The sequence below is a fragment of the Cupressus sempervirens genome, chromosome 7 (assembly GCF_028749045.1).
Source record: "Cupressus sempervirens isolate cs-2001-9-10 chromosome 7, ASM2874904v1, whole genome shotgun sequence".
NCBI classification, from domain to species: Eukaryota; Viridiplantae; Streptophyta; class Pinopsida; order Cupressales; family Cupressaceae; genus Cupressus; species Cupressus sempervirens.
In genome coordinates, this window is record NC_143124.1 from 848,333,379 (window position 1) to 848,356,235 (window position 22,857).

The 22,857-nt window shown below is 35.4% G+C and overlaps 1 protein-coding gene across 2 annotated transcripts in view; it reads left to right on the forward strand.

The window, feature by feature from the left end:
• The window catches only part of LOC149550083 (mediator of RNA polymerase II transcription subunit 33A-like), a 100,937-nt gene that overhangs the window by 20,144 nt on the left and 57,936 nt on the right, over positions 1 to 22,857 (forward strand). For both annotated transcript variants that reach the window (XM_089793228.1, XM_089793227.1), the window contains 7 exons: positions 12,232 to 12,545; positions 12,652 to 12,743; positions 12,877 to 13,264; positions 13,457 to 13,667; positions 13,826 to 13,940; positions 14,253 to 14,414; positions 14,570 to 15,281. In XM_089793228.1, the coding sequence (XP_089649354.1) occupies positions 12,232 to 12,545; positions 12,652 to 12,743; positions 12,877 to 13,264; positions 13,457 to 13,667; positions 13,826 to 13,940; positions 14,253 to 14,414; positions 14,570 to 15,281 (1,994 nt within the window). The remainder of the gene's footprint in view (positions 1 to 12,231; positions 12,546 to 12,651; positions 12,744 to 12,876; positions 13,265 to 13,456; positions 13,668 to 13,825; positions 13,941 to 14,252; positions 14,415 to 14,569; positions 15,282 to 22,857) is intronic.

Consider the following 22,857-nt stretch of genomic DNA (forward strand, 5'->3'; position numbering starts at 1 on the left):
AAGGGTTACGTACTTTAATTGATTTTTGGTTTCTTCGTTTAGTTCCTCACTGTTTACTTCTGCACGATGCCCTTCTTTTGTACTGTACATGTACCTTTCATGTTTGGCTGGTTTATTTATCGTGGTGCCTTCTTGGTTCCCCTCTAGCAACCCCCCCTCCGACTATCCCTCGACAAGTCTTCTTAGCCTTCGCCTATGCTCTACGTGTTGTTCTACTCTCAAGGCCCTCTGAATGGCCTCTAAGTCGTCTATTTGCTCCTTGCAATTTTTGTCTTTATTTAGAAGGTTTATATAACATGCTAAAATTTCCATTCCTATTTAATTGATTAAATACCAAAATAACATTTCTTTTCAATATCACATGAAGGACAGTTATAACGACCAACCTATGATATACACATGAAATATAGTTACATCCTCAAATTATATATTCAAATGATAAGAACAACAGATTTAACTGATCCTTTATCAAATAAAAGAATAACCAATTTAACTATAATAACCACCTAAGCAATACATAAATCATAATGCGGTTATTTAAAAGTAAAGTAACCAAAAAGTAGTTATCTTGCATGCAAATCATATCCTTGTGTTGTGCAAGCCTTGGCATCCAGAAGAGAGGAGAAGCATTGCCAAGGGCTTAACCTCCCAACCACGGACCCTTTAAGTATCCCCACATAATCTCTATTGAGAAAGGCCCTCCTTGTCCTGGGATTAGGCTTGGGACAACACTGTCCAGCCATTGAGCATCCTGATGTTAGAGTGTCGGCTAGACAGCCAGCTAGGCTATGGACTCCTTACATTAGCCTATCTGCCATCTGCTAACAACCTTGACCTCTAGTGATCACAACAACAAGCATGCCACTAACCTACCTTGGCCAAGGATTTGTGTGGACACTATGTATCCAATCACCCACTGCTCGACCTCACAACAAGACCTATACAACGTACTACCATGAGCTGACTCAGTTTAAAACATTTTTATTACTTGCATATTTTTGTTATTAATAGTTCTTTGTCTTATCATGCAGGGATAACTCGTGGTTGAATAACTATTTGTAGACACCCTTCATCTTGACCTTGCTGGTCTTCCTTGATGAATTCCTGGGGTGACTGTCTAAGCATTGTATAATCACAGCCAATTACATTTTGCCCAATCTGGGCTTATGGCTTAACAATAGATTCATGATGCTTGTAATTTATTCCTAACTCTACATAAGAGTGTTGTATCTTATCTCAGAGGGTATATAACAAATACCCCTATATGCTTGCAGTGGTTGGATCTTATTCCAAGTTAAGCAACAATTTTGAAAGGAGTTATTACAGGCTGCCAAAGATTGCTCGATCTTGAGCATATTTGCAAACTATGACAAAAATAAAATAAATAGTTCATTTCAGAGCTAGGCTGGCTCAATGAAATCGTTGCCTTCTTTACTTCCAGGCTAAAATTTATGAGCCTCTTATATCAATTTGTAAAGAATAAAAATAAGCAGACATATTGCATGACTTGGTTGTAATATCACTTTCTTGAATGCCCAAATCAGACCCTAAGCAATTGCCGGTAGATGTAAAACCAAGGTTGCAAACGTAGAGCAGAGAAATATTTGGTACAGCCTCCATTGTGACTCATGACACCTCTATGCTTGTGACCTCCAAGAAGAATGCCTAACACGGTATGGCAAGATATGTGCAAGAGATTTCACGGTGAATTGATCACACAACAATTGAGCACGGTTCAATAATCAAGGCAAATGGAATCACAATTATATGTGGCTGTGAGGTAGTATGATGGAAATCATAGGCAATATGTGATTGTGAAACAATACGAATTGAAATGTAGGTAGTATGCGAGTATGAAATTGCAATATCTTTGTTATGATGTTTCAAATGCTTCTTATTAGTAACCATCACACAAATAAAATCGGTCTTTCTCGGTTGCATGCTCATTTACGAGCAAGCAAGTAAAAAGGTGGCAAAGAGTTACAAATAAAGAGCGATCGATAGTATGTGGCAATATTATAAAATTTAAAATGACTACCAAAAGATATAAGGGCTTGATGAAAGAATATAAGAAATATGGCTGCTCATGATATAATAATAAAACCATTGCCAAGGTTGGAAAATAATAACTCCATACTAAATGTCCTAATATAAAAATATCATACCATACCTACCTATACTTGTGTATGTTGGGAGGTCGGTGCCTCCATCCCCTCTAGGTTGGTGCCTCTGTCCAACATAAATCGATGGATTTGTGACATGTGCTTAACCGCCTCCCATGGATCCTTGTCTTTGGCTATTGTAACGTTCATTGAAAGCTCGAGCTTTTGGTGTAGCGGCATCAATGATTCCAACAAGTTGTATCAGAGCGTTGGGTTATGGGTTCAAAACCCTCAGGTCATGCTGAAGGGGGATTGTTGGGAGGTCAGTGCCTCCATCCCCTCTAGGTTGGTGCCTCTGTCCAGCATAGACCAATGGATTTGTGACATGTGCTTAACCGCCTCCCGTGGATCCTTGTCTCTGGCTGTTGTAACGTTCATTGAAAGCTCGAGCTTTTGGTGTAGCGGCAGTAGTGATTCCAATAATGTATGCAGGCACACATGTGTACACACACACACACACATATACATGATATTCTAACAAACCTATCTAGTATATACATCATATTTTAAGTGGGTGTATACATATTTTTCATTTTAATTTACGCATACATACATATATGTGTATGTACAAATGCATGTGTATGTACTTATGCAAGTGTATGTAGATACTATGGTACTGTTATATTAAGACATGATATATATCAGAGGAAGCTCTAAGATCAATCCAATTTATAAGGTAACACATTAGTTCTTAGTTTTAATTAATGCTATGTGATTTTTCTTTTATAATACATATATTGACTGGGTTGGCTCATGGTAGTCCATTGTATACTCTTGCTTGCCTAGCCGTTTACCCTTAGCCTTGGTGGTTAGAATTCATACCTATTGACTCATAGGCAGATTGGTATTCTTTACCAAATTCCTTCTCTGGCAATGCTTCCCCCCTTTGTCATGCTTCTGCAAAAGAGAAATTCCACGATAATAACATATTCCTTTTTATAAAATCAAGTTACTATAAAAAGTAATCATTTTCATAAAACATCATAAAGATTAACAACCATTTCACTTTCCAAGAAATTATTATGAATAACCAACTTTTCCATTTCACATGAAACCATAATGTTTAACTAATATACCACTCAACCGACTTCACATGAAATCTCAATGCTTATAAGGCATTTTAAATTAAGTAAAAAAAAATTGGGATGTAACATACGCTCCCCCTTGTATTTCATCGCCCTTGGTGAACTTTTCAAGCAAAATTATTCCAAGATTACAACATACATATCATCACATTACATTTCAAATTGAATCATAATTTATTTATGTGGAAATTTTTGGAAGATTTTATCATAACCTTCCCAAGTGGCATTCTCTTCAATATGCTGGTCCTATTGGACCTTGCACTGAGTGATATCTTGATTCCGGAAGCAAAGCTTACGCACCTCGAGTAGTTTAAGTGTCTCCATTTCCACCACCCCTGGATCTCACACCTACAAGAGATTCCGATCATTAACATGTTAATGTCTAGTTATATATTTCTTAAGATATGAATTGTGAAATACATTATGCATTTTGGCAAGGGTTGCGTGTAGGGCAGCTTTGTAGGCCACAAGGTTTATGACTTCCAACACCTCAAAGGGTCCCACATATCTTGGGGCTAATTTGGCATTCCTACCAGGCTTGATAGTACTTTTCTGTGGTTTTAACTTTTAGGAGAACCTTTGCTCCCATTGCATTTGCATAGCTTTTTTGATGGTTGTTTGTCTCCTTTGGCCTCTAATGGATCTGAACTACCTGTCCCTCCATCTCTAGAAGCATCTCAGGCCCGACAATAATTCAATCCTCAATTCTATCCCAACTTACAGGTGTTTTGCACTTACATCCATATAGAGCCTCAAAAGGTACCACCTTAATAGCAGACTAGTACGAGTTGTTATAGGCAAATTCAACTAGGGGAAGATTTATGTCCTACTGATACTATCGATCCATGCAATATAATCTAAAGAGGTCTTCTAGCACTTGGTTTACTCTTTTTGTTTGACCATTGACGTCTGGATGGTAAGTTGAACCGATATTTTGTTCCCAAAGTTGAGAATAAGGTTTGCTAGAATCTAGATGTTATCCTAGCATCTTTGTCAGATATGATATTTTCTAGAACACAGTGAAGTTTGAAAATCTCTTTCACAAACTTATGGGCAATTTCTGGTGCCCCATCTGTTAAATTTCCAAGGATGAAATGTTCTACCTTAGTTAGTTGATCCACAAACAACAGGGTGGTGTTATGCTTGTTTCGTGTCATGGGTAACCCTTGGATAAAATCCATAGTGATTATTTGTCATTTCCATTTTGGAACGTCATTTAGAAGTAACAGTTTGGCTAGGTATCTATGCTTGACCTTAACCCTCTTATAGTTGAGGCATCCTGCCACATATTCAACTGTTTCCTTTTTCATGCCTTTCCAAAAATACAAATGTTTTATGTCAGCCAACATCTTGGTTACTCCAGGGTGCCCTAAGTAAGGAGTGGCATGGGTCTCTTCCAAAATCATCTTTCGAATCCCTAGGTATGTACATCCTACCTTTATATCTTAAGAGTCCATCTCTTTCTAGTTGGTATCCTTCATACCTGTGATCTTGAGGATCCTATGGAGTGCTTGACAAACCTCATTATAAAACTCATCTCTTGGTAGACATTGAAGTACTTTCTCCCTGAGCCCAATATTTATTGCTACCATGGATGATATATGTCTTCACCAACCTAAGGCATCAGGGTCTCTGTTCTCTTTACCCTTGATATAACTAATCTCAAAATCATAATTGGCTAAGAACTCTAGCCGCCTGCTCTTGCGAGGGCTAAGATTGGGTTGGGTAAATATGTACTCCAATCCATGGGGGTTTGATCTGAGCTCAAATGGTTTCCCAATCAGATAATGTCTCTACATCTGTAAAACATGGACGATGGCTGCTAATTCCAAATCGTGTAGTGCATAATTTTGTTCGTAATTCTTCAACTTCTTGGATTCATAAGTAATGACTTGGTCTTCTTGCATCAAGACAACCCCTAGTCCTTCTCCTGACGCATCTGTTATGACCACAAAGTGGCCTTCAGGGTTAGGTACTCCTAAGTATTAGTGTAGAAGTTAGCTTATCCTTTAAGTATTCAAATGCTACTTGACATTTTTCAAACTAGATAAACTTTTTTCCTTTCCTTTGCAGTGTGGTGTGATATATGTGCTATCCTAGAGAGGTCTCTAACTAATTATCTATAAAATCCTGCCAAACCCATGAAGCTTCTGACCTCCATCACATTCCTAGGTACCCATCATTCTTTGATTGCCTTGATCTTGGTTGGATCTACTGTTATCCCCTTGGCTGAAATAATATGGCCTTAAATATTGGATTTCTTTCTGGTAAAAAGAACACTTAAATAGTTTTCCATACAACTTATGCTCTCGTAATCTCTACAAAACTATCTCAAGATGTTTCTGGTGCTCCTTATTCTGGGAATAGATGAGAATATCATTGATAAAAACTAGCACAAACTTGTCTAATCAATCCTAGAATATCCTATTCACGAGGTTCATAAAAGTTGTAGGGGCGTTAGTCAGTCCAAAGGGTAAAACTGTGAATTCATAGTGCCCATAGCAGGTTTTGAAAGCAATTTTGTGAATATCTCTTCTTTAATCCAAAGCTGGTGATAACCCGATCTCAAATCGATTTTGGAAAATACCGTTGCTCCCCTCATTTGGTCAAATAGATCATCAATCCTGAGAAGTGGATATTTGTTCTTGATGTTGACTTTGTTAAGCATTCTATAGTCTATGCATAGTCTCATAGTTCCATCCTTCTTCTTAGTGAAGAGTACTGGGGCTCCCTAAGGCGAAACACTCGGTTATATGAGTTTCTTATTTAAAAAATTTTGTAATTGCACCTGCAATTCCATTAATTCAGTATTGGTCATCCGATATGGCACTCTTGATATGGGCTCTGCCGTAGGTACCAAGTCTGTGGTAAAATTGAATACCCTAGTAGGGGGAAGGCTAGACAGTTCCTTTGGAAATACGTCCTGATAATTCTTAAGATAAGGATAATTTTCCTCAAAGGATTCTTTCAGTCTTTCTCTAATCTCCCCATCTTCGAGAATGTAATTATCCTAATAGGTGGTCTCTAGTGGTCCCTTAGGTTTTCTATCTTTACCGCAAAGATTTTACATCACACCCTTTTCTCCTACATCTCATAAGTTGCATAGCTGAGATTTGACAAGGTTTTACTTCATGCATTATTCCTTGAATACTCACAAGATTTCCCTGGTCATTTAGGCATTCCACTGTCTTTGCAAGACAATCTACCTTCTCTTTGTGCTCATTGAGCCAATTTATTCCCATGATAATATTGTAGGACCTTGAGGTGCTACGTACAAATTTACCTTAGTAGAGAAATTCAGAAAGTCTACCTGAGCCTCAAACAAACATTGATTTACCTGAGCCTTTGACTGGTTTGCATATTCAATAGTCCAGGGTTTTTCATAAATCCAACTCTTTTGGAAATCTACTTAATGATTTTGGGGAAAAAAATATTTTGTGGCTCTAATATCAATTAATATACAGATGGAGTTTCCATAAATCTTACCTGTGGTTTCTATAGGTCCCAACTGTTGCTTTGCTTGAGGGTTATCTAAGGCTGCATGTATCGTCCATTGAAAGACGACCTGTTGAGGAGGTAAAGGAGGTTGTGCTTTCTTGTTGGAGATACCTTTATTAGAACATTGATTGGCATAGTGGTCTCCACCACATGTGAAACAACCCTTAGGTGGTCATTTCCTCTCACCTCACTTGTTGCCATTGCCACAGCTGGGATTACCTTTAAACTCTGTATTATTATTCCCATTATATTATGATTTGTTGGGCTTAAAGTTTTTTAAACTCTTTTTGTGTGTCCTCAAGTCAGAGTTGTTGTTACTCTAATTAGCTTTCCTTTTGTTGTCTCGAATGGAATCATCCCTTTTAACTTTGTGTTCTTGTCAGATGCCCTTTTTAAGAGCTTCCTCTATGGTTCGTGGGGCGAGAACATCAACTGCTACCCCGATCTTGTTGTTAAACCGCATAACGAATTTCCTAACCTTTAGGTTCTTATCTTGCTAATACGGAGGGACATACTTTAGGAGACGAGCGAACTTCTCCTAGTACTCGTGTACAATCATATCTCCTTGTTTAAGGTTCTGGAAGTCTAGCAACTTCTGATCATAAAGAGTTTGGGGTTACCATCGGTTCTTGAAAATAGAGAGAAACTTGTCCCATGTGACATCGGCAGTCTTAATATTCAGTTCTATCTTGGTGTTACCCCACCAGGTGGTCCTAAAAGGTGATAAATTCCCCAAACTGCTTTGGAGGTTTCAAAAAGACTTCTGATCTCGAAGTATTGTTCCATCTTGGCTAACCAAGCCTTTGCGACTTCACCAAAATCAGACCTTGAAGACCTAGGGGGTTTAATCTTTTTGATGTCAGTAGACATATCACTGACCATCTCTTGTGTCTTTTGCATCTTTAGATGGAGTTAATGGGGCTTGGTTTTCTTGTTCACTATGAGCAGATAATTCTAGCTTAGTTCTTGGAGGAAGCAAGGAGCGAGTCTCCTCTTGACCTTGCGCAAATTGGGCTTCTGTATCATTTATTCTGTTTTCGATGTTCTCCATTCTTTTTTGAGTGTCCTACAAAACTTGGATCAACAAATCCATGGAGTTTTGAGGATTGGCCTCACTAGTCACCTCATTTTCAACATTGTTTTCATTGCTTGCCATAGTTTAAGTTTTGTTCCCTAAAACATTTAGTTGATTCCTTAATCAATGTCATGTTTTTATTCATGTGTTTACTACTTTAGAGAAAGAAAATTCAATTGATTTCTTAAAGAATTAAGTACAAAATGCCATTTCTTCTCATTATCATTCAAAAATAGAAATATTTCTCTTGTTGCAATTGCAACCATATTTATTTACAAAATTTCCTCTTTCTGAGGATATAACAAAATAGCTTAACATAAATCTTTCAAGGAAATTGGACACCCAATTCCTGGGTATTTTGTCCGTTTCCTTCCTTGGGTGTATCCTGCCCTTTACAAGGTTTACGATAGATCATGAGTGGATTTATTTGTTTGTGTTGAATTTTCAGATTTTAATTTTAATCCTTCTAACAATTTTGATATCTATCTTTATTAAATATATTTAGGCAATATAGAAAGGACCTTGCAATAGAAAGGACTTTGCTAGATATATTAATAAAGTTTACTCAATTTATAATATTGACTTGTCAATAACTTTACTCAATATAAAATTGAGTTTTTATACCCTTTACATAGACTTTATGAATACTGATGAGGTCACACAGAAAAGGTGGTGAGTGACGGTCAAAACTGAAGGACAAAATAATATGTTAGATCCACATTTTCTTCTTAATTTTTATCGCAGATTGAATGAGGTAATATATGTATGTTTAAAGGGAGTCATGACCCCGATGGGATGTGACTCCACATTGAAGTCATGTCCAATCGGACTCGTGACTCCTGATGTGCGAGTCACATCCAATCGGGCTCGTGACTCCTGATGGAATGAAACACATATGATTTGCACTTATCAAAACACCAATTAAGTTAAATGAGAGCAATATAATTGCCATCGATAAACTCATGAAAGATAGATACGTATTGGGTTATATATATATATATATATATAGAGAGAGAGAGAGAGAGAGAGAGAGAGAGAGAGAGAGAGAGAGAGAGAGAGAGATGAATAATGGAAAAATTAATTTATATAACACATAACAAAGGATATCATTAATATCTATAATATTAATCAAGGGCTGAATGTTATATTTATTCTTTAAGTTTTATTTGACAAAACTATAAAACATTAACAGTTTGGCATTCCATGCCTCAATAAGTTTGGTTCTCAAAATTGCCTTTTTGGTAGGAGTCCATCTAACTCTTTCCTTAATCTAGAGAAAAGCATTGGCTAAAGTTTCATCATTCTTGGGTACAGAATAGTGAGAATAGTCGTACTTCAGCATGTTCTTAATCAAATAGAAGAATACATGATGATGGGGTTTCTTTCAAGGAGTAATTTGGGTGTACATCTTGTTTTTCATTTAACACCGCATTTTCAGTTTTCTAGTTAAGACAGTGATGAGCCCAGAGTTCAATGTCGAACACAATGATCTGATACCACTTATAACATGTTAAAATTTCCATTCCTATCTAATTGATCAAATAACAAAATATGTTTTTTTCAGCATAACATGAAATATAGTTATAACGACCAACATATCATATCCACATGAAATATAGTTACATCCTCAAATTATATATTCAAATGATAAGAACAACATATTTAACTGATTCTTAAACCAATGAAAGAATAACAAATTTAACTATAATAACCACCTAAGCAATACATAAATCAGAATGCAGTAATTTAAAAGTGAAGTACCCGAAAAGTAGTTATCTTGCACACAAAGCATATCCTTGTGTTGTGCAAGCCTTGACATCCGAAAGAAAGGAGAAGCATTGGCAAGGGCTTACCTCCCAACCATGGACCCGTAAGTATACCCACACAATCTCTACTGAGAAAGACCCTCCTTACCCTAGGATTAGGCTTGGGACAACACTGTCCAACCACTAAGCATCTTATGTTAGAGTGTTAGCTAGACAACTAGCTAGACTATGGATACCTTCCATCAACCTATCTGCCAACTACTAACAACCTTGACCTCTAGTGATCACATCAAAAAGCATGCCACTAACTTACCTTGGCCAAGGATTTGTGTGGGCACTATGTATCCGATCACCCACTGCTCGACTTGACAACAAGACCTATACAATGGACTACCATGAGCTGACTTAGTTTAAAACATTTCAATTTGCATATTTGTTACTAATTGTTCTTTCTCTTATCATGCAGGGATAACCTGTGGTTCAATAATTATTAGTACACACCTTTCATCTCAACCTTGTTTGTCTTCCTTCATGAATTCCTGGGGTGACTATCTAAGCATTGTATAATCACAGCCAATTACTTTCTGCCCAATCTGGGTTTATGGCTTAAACAATAGATTCATGATGCTTGTAATTTATTTTCTTGACTCTACATAAGAGTGTTGTCTCTTATCTTAGAAAGTATATAGCAGATACCCTTGTATAAGCTTGCAGTGGCTGGATCTTATTCCAAGTTAAGCAACAATTATGAAAGGAGTTATTACAGGCTGCCACAGATTGCTCTATCTTGAGCATATCTGCAAACTTAGACAAAAGTAAAATAAATAGTTCATTTCAGAGCTAGGATGACTATGATATTGTTATCTTCTTTACTTCCAGGCTAAGATTTATGAGCCTCTTATATCAATTTGTAAAGAATAAAAATAAGCAGAGGTATTGCCTGACCAGGCTATAATATTGCTTCCTTGTGCGCTCAAATCAGACCCTAAGCAATTGCTGGTAGGTGTAAAACCATGGTTGCAAACATAGAGCAGAGAAATATTTAGCAGAACCTCCAATATGACCCATGACACTTTTGTGCTTGTGACATCCAACAAGAATGCTTGACATCGTATGGCAAGATACGAGCAAGAGATATCATGGTGAATTGATCACACAACAATGAATGATGCAGGGTTCAATAATCAAGGCAAATGGAATCACAACTATATGCGTCTATGAGGTAGTATGAAGGAAATCACAAGCAATATGTAATTGTGAAACAATACAAATTGAAATGTAGGTAGTATGTGAGTATGAAATTGCGATATCTCCGTTACGATGTTTCGAATGCTTCTCATTAGGAACCATCGCACAAATAAAATCTGTCTTACTGAGTTGCATGCTCGGTCACGAGCAAGAAAATAAAAAGGTGGCAAAGAGTTACAAACAGAGAGCCATTGACAACATATGTGGCAATATTATAAAATTCAAAATGGCCACTGAAAAAGATATAAGGGCCCGATGAAAGAATATAAGAAATAGGTCACTCATGATATAATAATAAAACCATTGCTAAGGTGGAAAATAACAACTTCATACTATATGTCTTAATATAAAAATATCATACTACACCTACCTATACTTGTGTATGCGCGCGCGCGCACACACATGCACATATACGTGATATTCTAACAAACGTATGTAGTGTATACATCATATTTTAAGTGGGCATATATGTACGTGTCATACGAATACACACATACATACATATATGTGTATATACATATGCAAGTGTATGTAGATATTATGGTATTGTTATATCAAGACATGATAGATATCACATGAAGCTCTAAGATCAATAAAATTTATAAAGTAACACATTAGTTCTTAGTATTAATTAATGCTTAGTGATTTTTCTTTTATAATAGATATATTGGCCTGGTTAGCTCAAGGTAGTCCATAGTATACTCTTTCTTGCCTAGCTGTTTACCCTTAGCATTGGTGGTTAGAATTCATACTTGTTGGCTCATTGGCGAATTGGTGTCCCCTACCCAATTCCCTCTCTGACAATTATGTGCACTATATATCTATATATATATATATACAAATTGCGCACACACACACAGAGATAACTATATGTGTATATATATAACTTGTCTAATAAATATTAAATCAATGATAGATAATCAATTAGGATAACTAATTTATCTCTGATCAAACTAATCTGACTGAAGCTATAACTTCAACAGCCTAGATAATTTATTATTGTTATTTGTTGAAATTAATTATTATTATATGTTAAAATCAAGTATACTTGAACCCATGACCTCTCAAATGAGAGGCTCGCAATCTACCATTGTCTTGTAGGCTCTTATTCATAATTAAGTATATTTAACAAAACTGTGCATTAGGAGAAAACTATGGTCAGTTCTCATTACAGAATATAACAGCAGTGATTACAAAATATTGATTAATTAGCTGGCTATAATTTAACTAATTTATTTGAGTTATTTAAAGTGATTTACTTCTGATGGATTTAGCATTGTAGTCTTGGTTTGCAACTTGAGTTTATGTCTGCAATTTTTATTTATGTATAATCTCTATCAGAATTTTAAGCAAGAAACTCTTAGAAGATATTGAAGACCATTTTTCAAACCTTGCAGGACTGAGCAGTGGAGTGATTTATGTCAACACCTGGAAGTATTAGAAGCTCATACATCATCACCAAATTTGAAGATAGATGGTGGATTATTCACGCAGATGATTATCTCCATTCAAAGGTCCTTATCCCTAGAATATCAACCTAAGAAACACCAGGCAATTAGAGCATTTATTGATTCCAGTTATCGGACATCAGTATTTGGGCCATGTTGTGGAGTAGGTCAGGCTTCCACATGGCTTCCTCTTGATTTGTTCATGGAAGATACAATGGATGGAAGGCATCTTCAAGCTAAATCTACTATTGAGGTCCTAACAGGTATGCAAAAGTGAAATAAGAAATGTATTCCACCTTTTGTAATTAGTCTCTTTTCAAGATTTCTCTCTGTACTAATCAGCATTGAATTGGATGATTTGATGTTCAGAACTGACAAAATCTCTCCAAGCTGTAAATGGTGCAAGTTGGCAAGAGACTTTTTTAGGTCTGTGGACTGCGTCTCTTCGGCTTGTTCAAAGGGTATAAAAGTACACTGCTAAAGTCTTTATCTTTTTCAAGAGAGACCAGTTTATAAATTTCAATTCAGACCAAGAAACTACATGTGACTTCCACCATAAATTAGAGAATAATTTTAGTTTTGATTCATTTGTAGGAACGAAATCCCTTCGAGGGTCCTGGACCCCATCTTGATTCACGGTTGTGCATTCTACTAAGTGTTACACCATTGGTAATTGTTTCTATTATTGAGGAAGAAGATAAGATTCTTCAAGCAGCCAAAGATAATAATGTATCAGGAAATATTGTGAGCACACATGCACACGACAAAGAGAGGAAAACCATGGGGTTAGGTACAAGACATGCAGCCTTAGTATCAAGTCTTCAAATTCTGGGACAGTTTGATGAACTGTTAAAACCCCCTGAGTCTGTGGTCTTGGTTGCTAATCAGGCTGCTCTTAAAGCGAAAAACATGATTTCTAGCCTTAACTGTCGATCTGGGAGCTTCAATGGGCTTGGCAGCAATAGCGTTTCAAGTGCAGTAGGTGATTTTGTCAATTGCTAACTAGATATCTTTAAATTCTCTTTATCTTTGTTCCATTCCAACATTTTAGTTGGGTCACAAATTGTGACAGTATGTGTACAATGGTTTTTATTCTAGGGGTATTAAATTTATTAGATGATTTAATGAAACATATCACCAGTGAAACTCTAAAAATCATTTATTTCGGTTGCAGGGGGTAACATGTGGCACTTAATTGTTGAAGCTTGCATTGCCAGGAAATTGATAGACTCTTCGGCATATTTATGGCCAGGCTATGTTGAAAGATCAGCAAGTCCATTGTCTCATTTGACAGCTGTTCAAGATTCTCCTTGGACTGCTTTTATGAACGGAACACCCTTATCTGTTTCACTCAAAGAAGCTCTTATTAAAACTCCTGCTTCAAGGTATGTTAGCATTTCTTCGCAACCGTAATTTTTTTCGTGAGAAGGCTGCCTTATAATGTAGCCAGTTTTATCTGTGCGACTTTTTTATAATTGCCTTTTCTAGTAAACAAATCATTTTTAGGATAAAGACATTGAACTTTATGTGAATCCAATGAAAGATTCGAAGAGCTGGAGAAGGTGTATCATATTGCAATGAATGGATCAGAGGAGGAAAGGTCTGCTATGGCGAGCATTTTATGTGGTGCATCTCTTATCCGTGGATGGAATGTCCAGGTGATGTATATGTTTGTGGAATTGAATAGAATGTTTCTGTTAATGTTATAATGCTTGTGACTTATCTCGTTGGTCCAAATATTCTTTTTGGTTGATAAACATGGATATAATTAGGATTTTCCAATAGCTCAAATAAATATGTGGAATCTACATACATACACGTTACAGATTATAACATTGTGACTTGCTTTGTTAACTGTCCTGATGGTGAATTGTTTTTCAAAAGAGGGTAGGAAAATAAGTGATGAAAGAGGCATGAGTTCTATTGATAATTCTCTCCTTTGGTTTCACATAATTGGCTATTTTCTACAGGAACATGCAGTTCGCTTTGTAGTGAATCTTCTTTCACCTCCTATTCCTGTAGATTATCATGGATCTGGAAGTCATTTACTGGCATATGCACCATTACTTAATGCTATTCTTAGAGCAGTAACTACTCATGATAATGTTCATGTACTTTCGTTGTATGGAGTTGTAAGTTCATTTAACCTGATACACTTGCTTCTGCATTGTGATTTTTGTTGTTCCAGATTGTCTAATTACTCTTTGAAAGTAGCATTTTCATGGATAGTTCTGTTCCTGATTCTCTGACATGATTACCATCTTACATCTAAATTCTCTCTTGGCAGGTTCCAGAGGTAGCAGCTGCATTGATGCCAATTTGTGAGACATTTGGATCCATTTTGCCTACCGCACCACAGATGCCAAGCAAAGGGGATGAAGTTTCAGTTTATGCAATTTTTACAAATGCTTTTCTTTTGCTGCTTAGGTTGTGGAAGTTCTATGGATGTCCTCACACACATTGTTTATCTGGAAAAGGAGCTCCAGTTGGTACAGAACTTGCGCTTGAATACCTTTTACTCTTGCATAACAGTAGACTCACCAAAGATGATGAACACTATCAAGTTAAAGAATCCTTGTACTCAGGCTCTAATTTCCCACAAGTTTTAATTTCCCCAGACGATCAAACCCTTGCAACTTCATCTTTTTCCAAGCCATTGTTTCTTGACTCATTTCCAAAATTGAAAGTTTGGTACTGTCAGCACCAAGCTTGTATTGCATCGACTCTTTCGGGCCTTGTTCCTGGGAATCCTGTGCATCAAACTGTTGATAGACTTCTGAATATGATGTATTGGAAACTGGGTAAGGGAGTACCTCCACTTAGTACTGTGGCATCTGGGAGTAGCAGTCTAAGCAGCTCTTCAGGAAGTGCAGGAGGGGACACAAGCCGCAAGCCTCTGTTATCAGCATGGGATATTCTTGAGGCTGTACCTTTTGTGGTAGATGCTGTGCTAACTGCTTGTGCACACGGAAGAATTTCTCCTCGGGACCTTACAACAGGTTTGCAATAAATAATTCATTTGAGAAATGGTGACTTTTGCTTTAAATATTCTGTTTGTCTTTCTAAATTCTATTCTGAAGTCTTCTTTATTATTTTTTGTTTGCCATCACCTTTCCATTTAAAAGATTGTGAAAAATGTTTCAGTTTTCAATGGATATGCTCTTAGCTTTATAGAGAGTTTCTCCTGCTTGTTTTAATGTCTCGGTGACAAATATACAACTAAAAAATCTTTTGCTCAGAATACATGGGTACCTCTCCCAACGTAGGCTAAATTAGCTAGGTGATTCTGTCTGTGAAGATAGAAGCTGTCTCAAGACAGAGACTGGACAACAAACTTTATTGGACGGAGGAATCTGTCAGTTGTGACTAGTATACACGTAATTGTGATGGTTTTTGCTCTTCCAACATCTTCCCAGTTGGCAAGGATGAAAACCTTAAATTGGGTTCCAAAACATTTGATCCATAAAGAATATTGTATTTGATAATCGTGTTGAAGAAATGCATTGTTGAAGGATAAAAAAAGAAACATGCATAGATAATAAAAGCACATGCACTCCTTGTCAAGAAGAAAAATGTCAGTGACACACACTAGAATTATAATATTTTCATATGTCATATATTGTTGTAGATTTGCTGACATGTCATACACATATCCTTTCCCTAGTCACTAATATGTTATAGAATCTCTATTTTTTTATAAGAGGCTTCATTGTAACTTCGGAATGACCCAACCCAATAAAAGCTTAAAATAAGGGCTAAGCAGGTCTATGTATGGGTATTGGGCATAGAGTTATTGTTTCTTTGTAATATCCTACCCAGTTTATCTTCCCAAAAATTTCAGAAATATTAAGTTTTAACAGATAATCTAATGCACAGTTTTCAACAATTACCAAAATAATGCCCAGTAAAATATACTCAGAAAAGCTATGTTATATTAATAATCAGCAAAACAATAACTTTATAAATATCAATCTTAAAAACAGTAACAACAGTTGGATCGGATAAACAAGAACCTAAAATACAAGTGCAAACTCTGCTGTGAATTTGTCACAGCTGTTGTTGAACCGGGTTTACATTCGATTCATCAAGAAGAGCATGAAGGTTGCCTTCCTCAGGATCCTGAATAGAAGCTTGAGATTCCTCTATTTCTCCAAGAGAAATCATAAATCAAATTCAATCCAAGCCTGGTGAAATGAGCTCCTCTTCCTTCTTTTAAGCACAATTTGGTGACTTTTCATATTCCCTTGCCGATCTATTCATTTTTATTCTCTTTTATTCTTTTTAATTCGTTCTTTTTCCTCTTAAGAGAATAATATAGCCCTGTAATAATAAATTGACTTATTCAGATGCATATAAAATTAAAAGTCACTTTGTTAAAATTATGTAATCTTCAGGCATTAAAATAAACAACCAGTCAGACTGAAAATCATTTGTGATAGCTTTTTGGGAAGAGCTCGATGAGGGGCTCTAAGTCCAACATTAAAAAAACCAGAAATATGTACCTCTGTTGGCTTGGTATAAACAGTAAGTATTTGGAAACCTTGCTATCTCAACTCTGATCTGCGTGAAATTCAAGATGTCTATGTCAAATCTCACACTGATCCTTGCAAAGTGTCGGTTAGCCCACAGGACCATGGTAAAAAGGGCTAATGACGCATCAAGAAATGATGGCTAGAAAAAAGGGAAATTACAGTCTTCCCTTCCCAAAGGTTTCTTGCCCTCAAGCAATCTGCATCTGCATGCTGTGACCAAAATGTCTGGATCCCGTATCAACCTCAAGGAAGCTGCTTCACAAAACTGTTTGTGCTACTTCGATACAAACTTATCTAGAACTGTGTAGCTACTCATCGATTACCCATAATAGTAATACACCAGTTGTTCTAATACCGGGATCCCAAATCACTCCCTGTGCATGATTTGTCGAGTCAACCTGCCAAGTGCTACTATCATATGTAGAAAGATCCTCAATCCAACTGAGAACCTCACTCCAACTAAGGTCAAATGAAAGTAGGAGCTCAACATTATGCCAACCAACTCCCTGAAACATTACTAACCATGTGAATGTTTCTCTTGGGTCCCACAAGCAAAAAGGCCATCTATGTAACGTACCCTATTCTGATAAGCTTAGAATACGGGAAGAATTTCAAAACTTCAATTAAAGAGATTTAATTCAATTTAACTTTTGGTTTCTACTTTGTTGTTAATGCAATAACAAAATGATGAAGATTAACTTGTGTCTCATTCCCTTAGGTCAATCTGAAATTCAAGGAAATAGTATGTCGTTAACTCTCTTAATTATTTGAAGATATCTTATACAATATCATCAGATGAATAATGAATGATTCTATTTAAATATTGTTCAATATGATAAATGATGGAAATCCTCAAGTAAAACACTATATTGGCTCCAAAGTATGTCACTGCTGTTGGTATATTGCTGGATACAAGTTTTGTATAAAATATATTATTCTGAGTTATATGCTATTCTCTGATTAGATCTTATATCTATGTTAGTCATAGATGATTTTAGTTCTTCCTCCTGATGAAATGATCATGAGATTTATTCTTTTCCTTTTCTAGTTTAATTATAGATCTAGCATTTGGAGATTGTATGATGTGAAATAATCCTTGAGGTGTGAAAATATTTTGGTACTAATTTGTTTGTTTAGTCTATAATTCAATCCATTAGCATTTCCTCAATCAATGAATTGGTCTATGTGATATTCTGTCCGGACTCCTAAATCCGATGATTATTAGTGATGCCTGATATGATAGTGTTACCCACAGCATATATTTATATTTGACAAAGGTGATATACTAATCGCAAAGTATCAGTGTGATGACTGCACTCAACTATAGGTAACATGTCTAATATTCTTATTATCCTGAGTGCTGGTTATTGTAGCTGCTATCTCCATTTCTTTTGTTCGTTTAATTCATGGTATGAGCCGATAATGGGTTATGTTCCAGATATTATGTCTTGCTGGGACCTTGATGATTATTTTCTCTGACCCGAATAGTTTTTTTCCCTGTTCGAATGCTAATTCTCATTTTTTGAGTTTGAATGCTATAGCTTATCCAATCGCTGCCTTAAGAATTCACTGAGTGAACTGATGATTCAATTACCATCGAATCTCAGAAAAAGGCTGAGTCGGATATGTAAGACCTTTCCTCTTCCAAATTCTCGTCCTCTTCCTTTGGTGCCTATTCACGCTTGATAGAATTCTTTGCTGGTAATCTGACCTTCCTTCATTCTCTCCCACGACTGTATATCTCGTCTCTTCCTGTTTGGTATATCATAGGTCAATTCTTTAATGATCCCTCTGGTAAGGAAAGCTGTTTCCTATATGAATTGATTACCAAGTTTGGTGATGTGGCGTCTTATTCTATTGTCTATATATTCTGCTGCTAAGAGTGTTTATACCATGCAATGGTTGTCGCTCCATGCTATTTTCAAGTCTAATATTGAAGAAAATTTTGAAGTATGCAGTCTGTGCTTGGTCTTTCATTTTGTATGCTAGAGGCATATTCTTATAAGTTTCTCTTCCATTCATATGCACAATATCAGTAGTAACAAATCAATCGGTTTGTGTATTAAATACTAATCTAGGCATCTCCTGAGTTTACATTTCTCAGCTATCATTCGACTTTGGATATTTCTTTGAAGGTTTGTTTGTCTCCTATCCTTCGTATGCTCTTCGCTTCTAACTGGACCAAGGATTATCCTTCTTCCTTGTATGATGAATATCTGTGATCCATATGCATATGTGCTGTGACTGCTCGATATAGACTGCCACTTCTTCTTATACGGGATGTGTATGAAAGGTCGACTTTTGTGTATAGAATGGAAGACTGCCAATTTTATGCTGCTTTCATCTTTCTTTCTTTCTACCCAAGAGAATTAAATCCTTTCATATAATATATCTTTCATGAATCATTCGGTATGGTTGTGACTCTTCAACATATTAGGAATTTTAAACTGTTTATCTTTAATATGATTATAGATATTAGGTATATTCATTGTATCCATAATGAATTTATTATATAATTTATTATATTAGGTAATCTAGATTATATTCGATAATGTCTGGGTGTAATGTCTATTCATTCATTTATTTATTAAATCATATTTTGAAAGGTATTATTTCGGATAATAGATTAGAATGCAACAATATTGTTAATTAATATATCTAATATTATCTCATATATATATATATATATATATATATATATATATATTACTATCTCATTATTATTATATTAATCTAGTTTACTTAATGATAAACTAATTATTCTTTTATTCTTTTATTCATTATCCATTATTAAATTTGTAATGTCCACTATTTTATTATATTTTAACTTTATATAATTGAGTAATAAAATATTATTATATTAATATTTAATTATAATTTCATTATTAATTAATTAATTTAATTAATAATATTTTATTATTTATAATTAAAATTATATTTAGGTGGGGACATGACAGTCTACCGTTCCTCAAAGTGCTTGCCCTCGAGCAATTACCAATATGAGTTGCTTCTTTGTGCTCCTCCTGACATCATCTTGAATTTAATAACCTTGAAATTATGATTTCAATTTTGCGATTAGAATGAGAACATTAAAAAAATCTGTGTAAAATGCTGAGTAGTTCAAAAAGGCAAAAATTATCTTTGTATAGTACTTTTGTATTCCTTGCTTAGGCACATTGTCTTGTCCCTCGATGAGTTGTAACAAGTAGACCTTGTAATTTCTTAGAGAGACTTTATCTCTTCTGTAACAACCACTTTTCTCAGGTGTTAACTAGCAACTAACATATCAAAGAAATACAATTAATACTTATTTTTCATAGGAAGACAGTTATATCAGTTATGTTTATGTGAATGAGAATTAACAGTTACAATTACTTAAACGGAAAACTCATAACTAACACTTGAAAACACCGTTAATAAATTTATTATGGAAATTAAAATCTGCATACTATGGAATTCGAAACCGAAATTAATCTAGGGTTGCTTCTGCAAACACCCAGGTTAGTCCACAAATACCACTATATCAAAATCAAATGACGATTACCATCAAATACCACTATATCAATTAGGGTATGCGAATTAGGGCATCAATTACCTTTGGATCGTTTAGGGCATCAGATACCACTGTACCATTTGGGGCGTCAATACCATTGTATCATTCCTTTCTTTCCGATTTGCTTAACTGTGGCAATGACATAAGATTAGAAAATATGCTCATAATCATAATTCTTATAAATGAAAGATTGAAATAACAATCCATCAAATAAATCCATCTCTCGCAAATAAATATATTTCACATTCAGTTAGAAGATCAACCGATCTAACCAATTGCCATTTATATTGACGATAAGAGTCACTTTCATTTAAAGAAATAACTGTAACGATGATTCAACTCAATTAATCTTACCTTCTACTTGAACATACATCATAAAAGTAAAAATACTTGTTTCCGACAAACGTTTGAATGCATAACTTATCTTTATCTGGTGCTCGATCGACATTTTTTGGAGAGGGGGAACATTGTTAGGGGCTTAACCACCCAACCTCGGAGCATAACTTACCCCTACACAATCTCTAACGAGAAAGATCCTCCCTATCTGGAATAGACATGGAACACCTTGTCATCCACTGAGCATTCTGGTATCTAATCACACCACTCAACTTGATAGCAGGTGAATACAGTAAACATGATCATGCATGAGCTATTAAATGATTCTTTTTAAAAATGATAAACATTGTTATGTCACATCTGATTTTGTTTCATGTTATTGTAGATTCTTTTCTCTCACCTCTTCACCCTTTTCCTTGGCTATACAATTGGGTGAGTCCCAGGTGTTTGAATCTTAGAGCAACCAACTCTTTCTGTTGATTCTCAACTGTTTCAATATATATATATATATATATATATATATATATATATATATTTGAGCTTATCACAATCTATGATTTGAAGAATGTGTTCTTGAGATTGTAGAAAATATCATTCCAATGGCATATTAAATCATGATTTCACAACATGGTTACTTGGCTTTTTATTTTCCATAGACAACTCCTATTGAGTAAGATAATTTACAACATGTCATAAGCTGTAGCTTACTGCCATATAAATCGGGATGCTGTAGCAAATTTGGTTGAAATTACATTGTAATGTTTGGTTTTAGGTTAATCACATAACCTGATATATTCTGAAAGAAGAATGGAGTTTTGCTGATAGTTCAACAAGCCGCCTTGAACCCCTGTTTCTAGTATAAATGTTGCTCACGATTTCCGCAGATCATCTGAATAATCAGAATTCGTGGTTGGAAAAAAAAAAACAATGCAAGGATTTCTAATTGACATGGCTATCAGGTGCCAAGGTAATGTGGTTGATAACATGGAGAAGTTGGGTGCTTGAAACATATGGAAGTTGGGTGCATGAAAAGTAAATATCTATCCACTTCTCACTCTCGATTTCAGCAAGGATGAACAATATACGACAGACTCGTAACAAGAAAAGTGCTGTTATAAACTGCAGAGATATCGAATGGAATTTGTAGAAATTTGGATGGTTTTTGCAGAGTATTGGTTTGTAGATGGTAGCTGGAAATGAACAAAGAAATCGTGAATAATAAAAGGAAGTCGGGTATGCTTGAAATATATATTCCCGTCTCTCCTGACCTATGATATAAAAAGGACTCTTTGGTTTTTGTAACTTAAAGAATTATATTGGCACTTTGAATGCCAATTAATGCCAAGTGATCAATCGGTTTTAAACAAAAGAAGAATAAAAGGTAGAAAAAGAGTTGGAAGGTTATAATTCGAAAATTATTATGATTTATATTCATATACGTTCATGTAAATATATTGGTGAGGTGGCATCATTTTATTATAAGAAAATAATATGATGGTGTCACTTCATTTTTATATCTATGTGTATGTACATAGATATATATTATAATAATATGGTGAAAGATCATTTAAAATCCTTTGAGGTACGTATTATATTTTAATTAAATTAGTTTATGTTTTAAATTATTTATTTAATAGCTCATGCGGTTCCATCGATTGTATCCTGATGTTCAAGTTGCTAGGTCTTCAACCATGATGATTCACGATTCATTCCATTCTCCTAGTGATGGTGATTCTCATGTGCCCAATTCTTTTCTGACAATGCTTCTGCCCCTTCGATGTGCTTCCTACAAGGAAATTCTCCGCAGTTAAATCATATTACCATAACAAGTTATTTAATCATAAATAATTATAACGGCTAACCACCTTTTCAATTCCATGAATTCATGATAAATAATCAACTAGCATGTTATCTTCACATGAAATTATAACGACTAACCATTTTACCATTTCGTAGGATTATAACAAACAAATTTAACTGTCAACTGACTTCATGCGAACCTCAACAGCTATATTTTAAATTAGGTCAAAAATTGGGATGTAACATCTTCCAAGACCTTATGGTTACTCTTTTAGTACGCATTTGTAAACTTAAGGGGAGACTTATCTCGCCTTAGGCCTCTAAAAACACAAGTTCTTCTTTATAGTGGGGTGT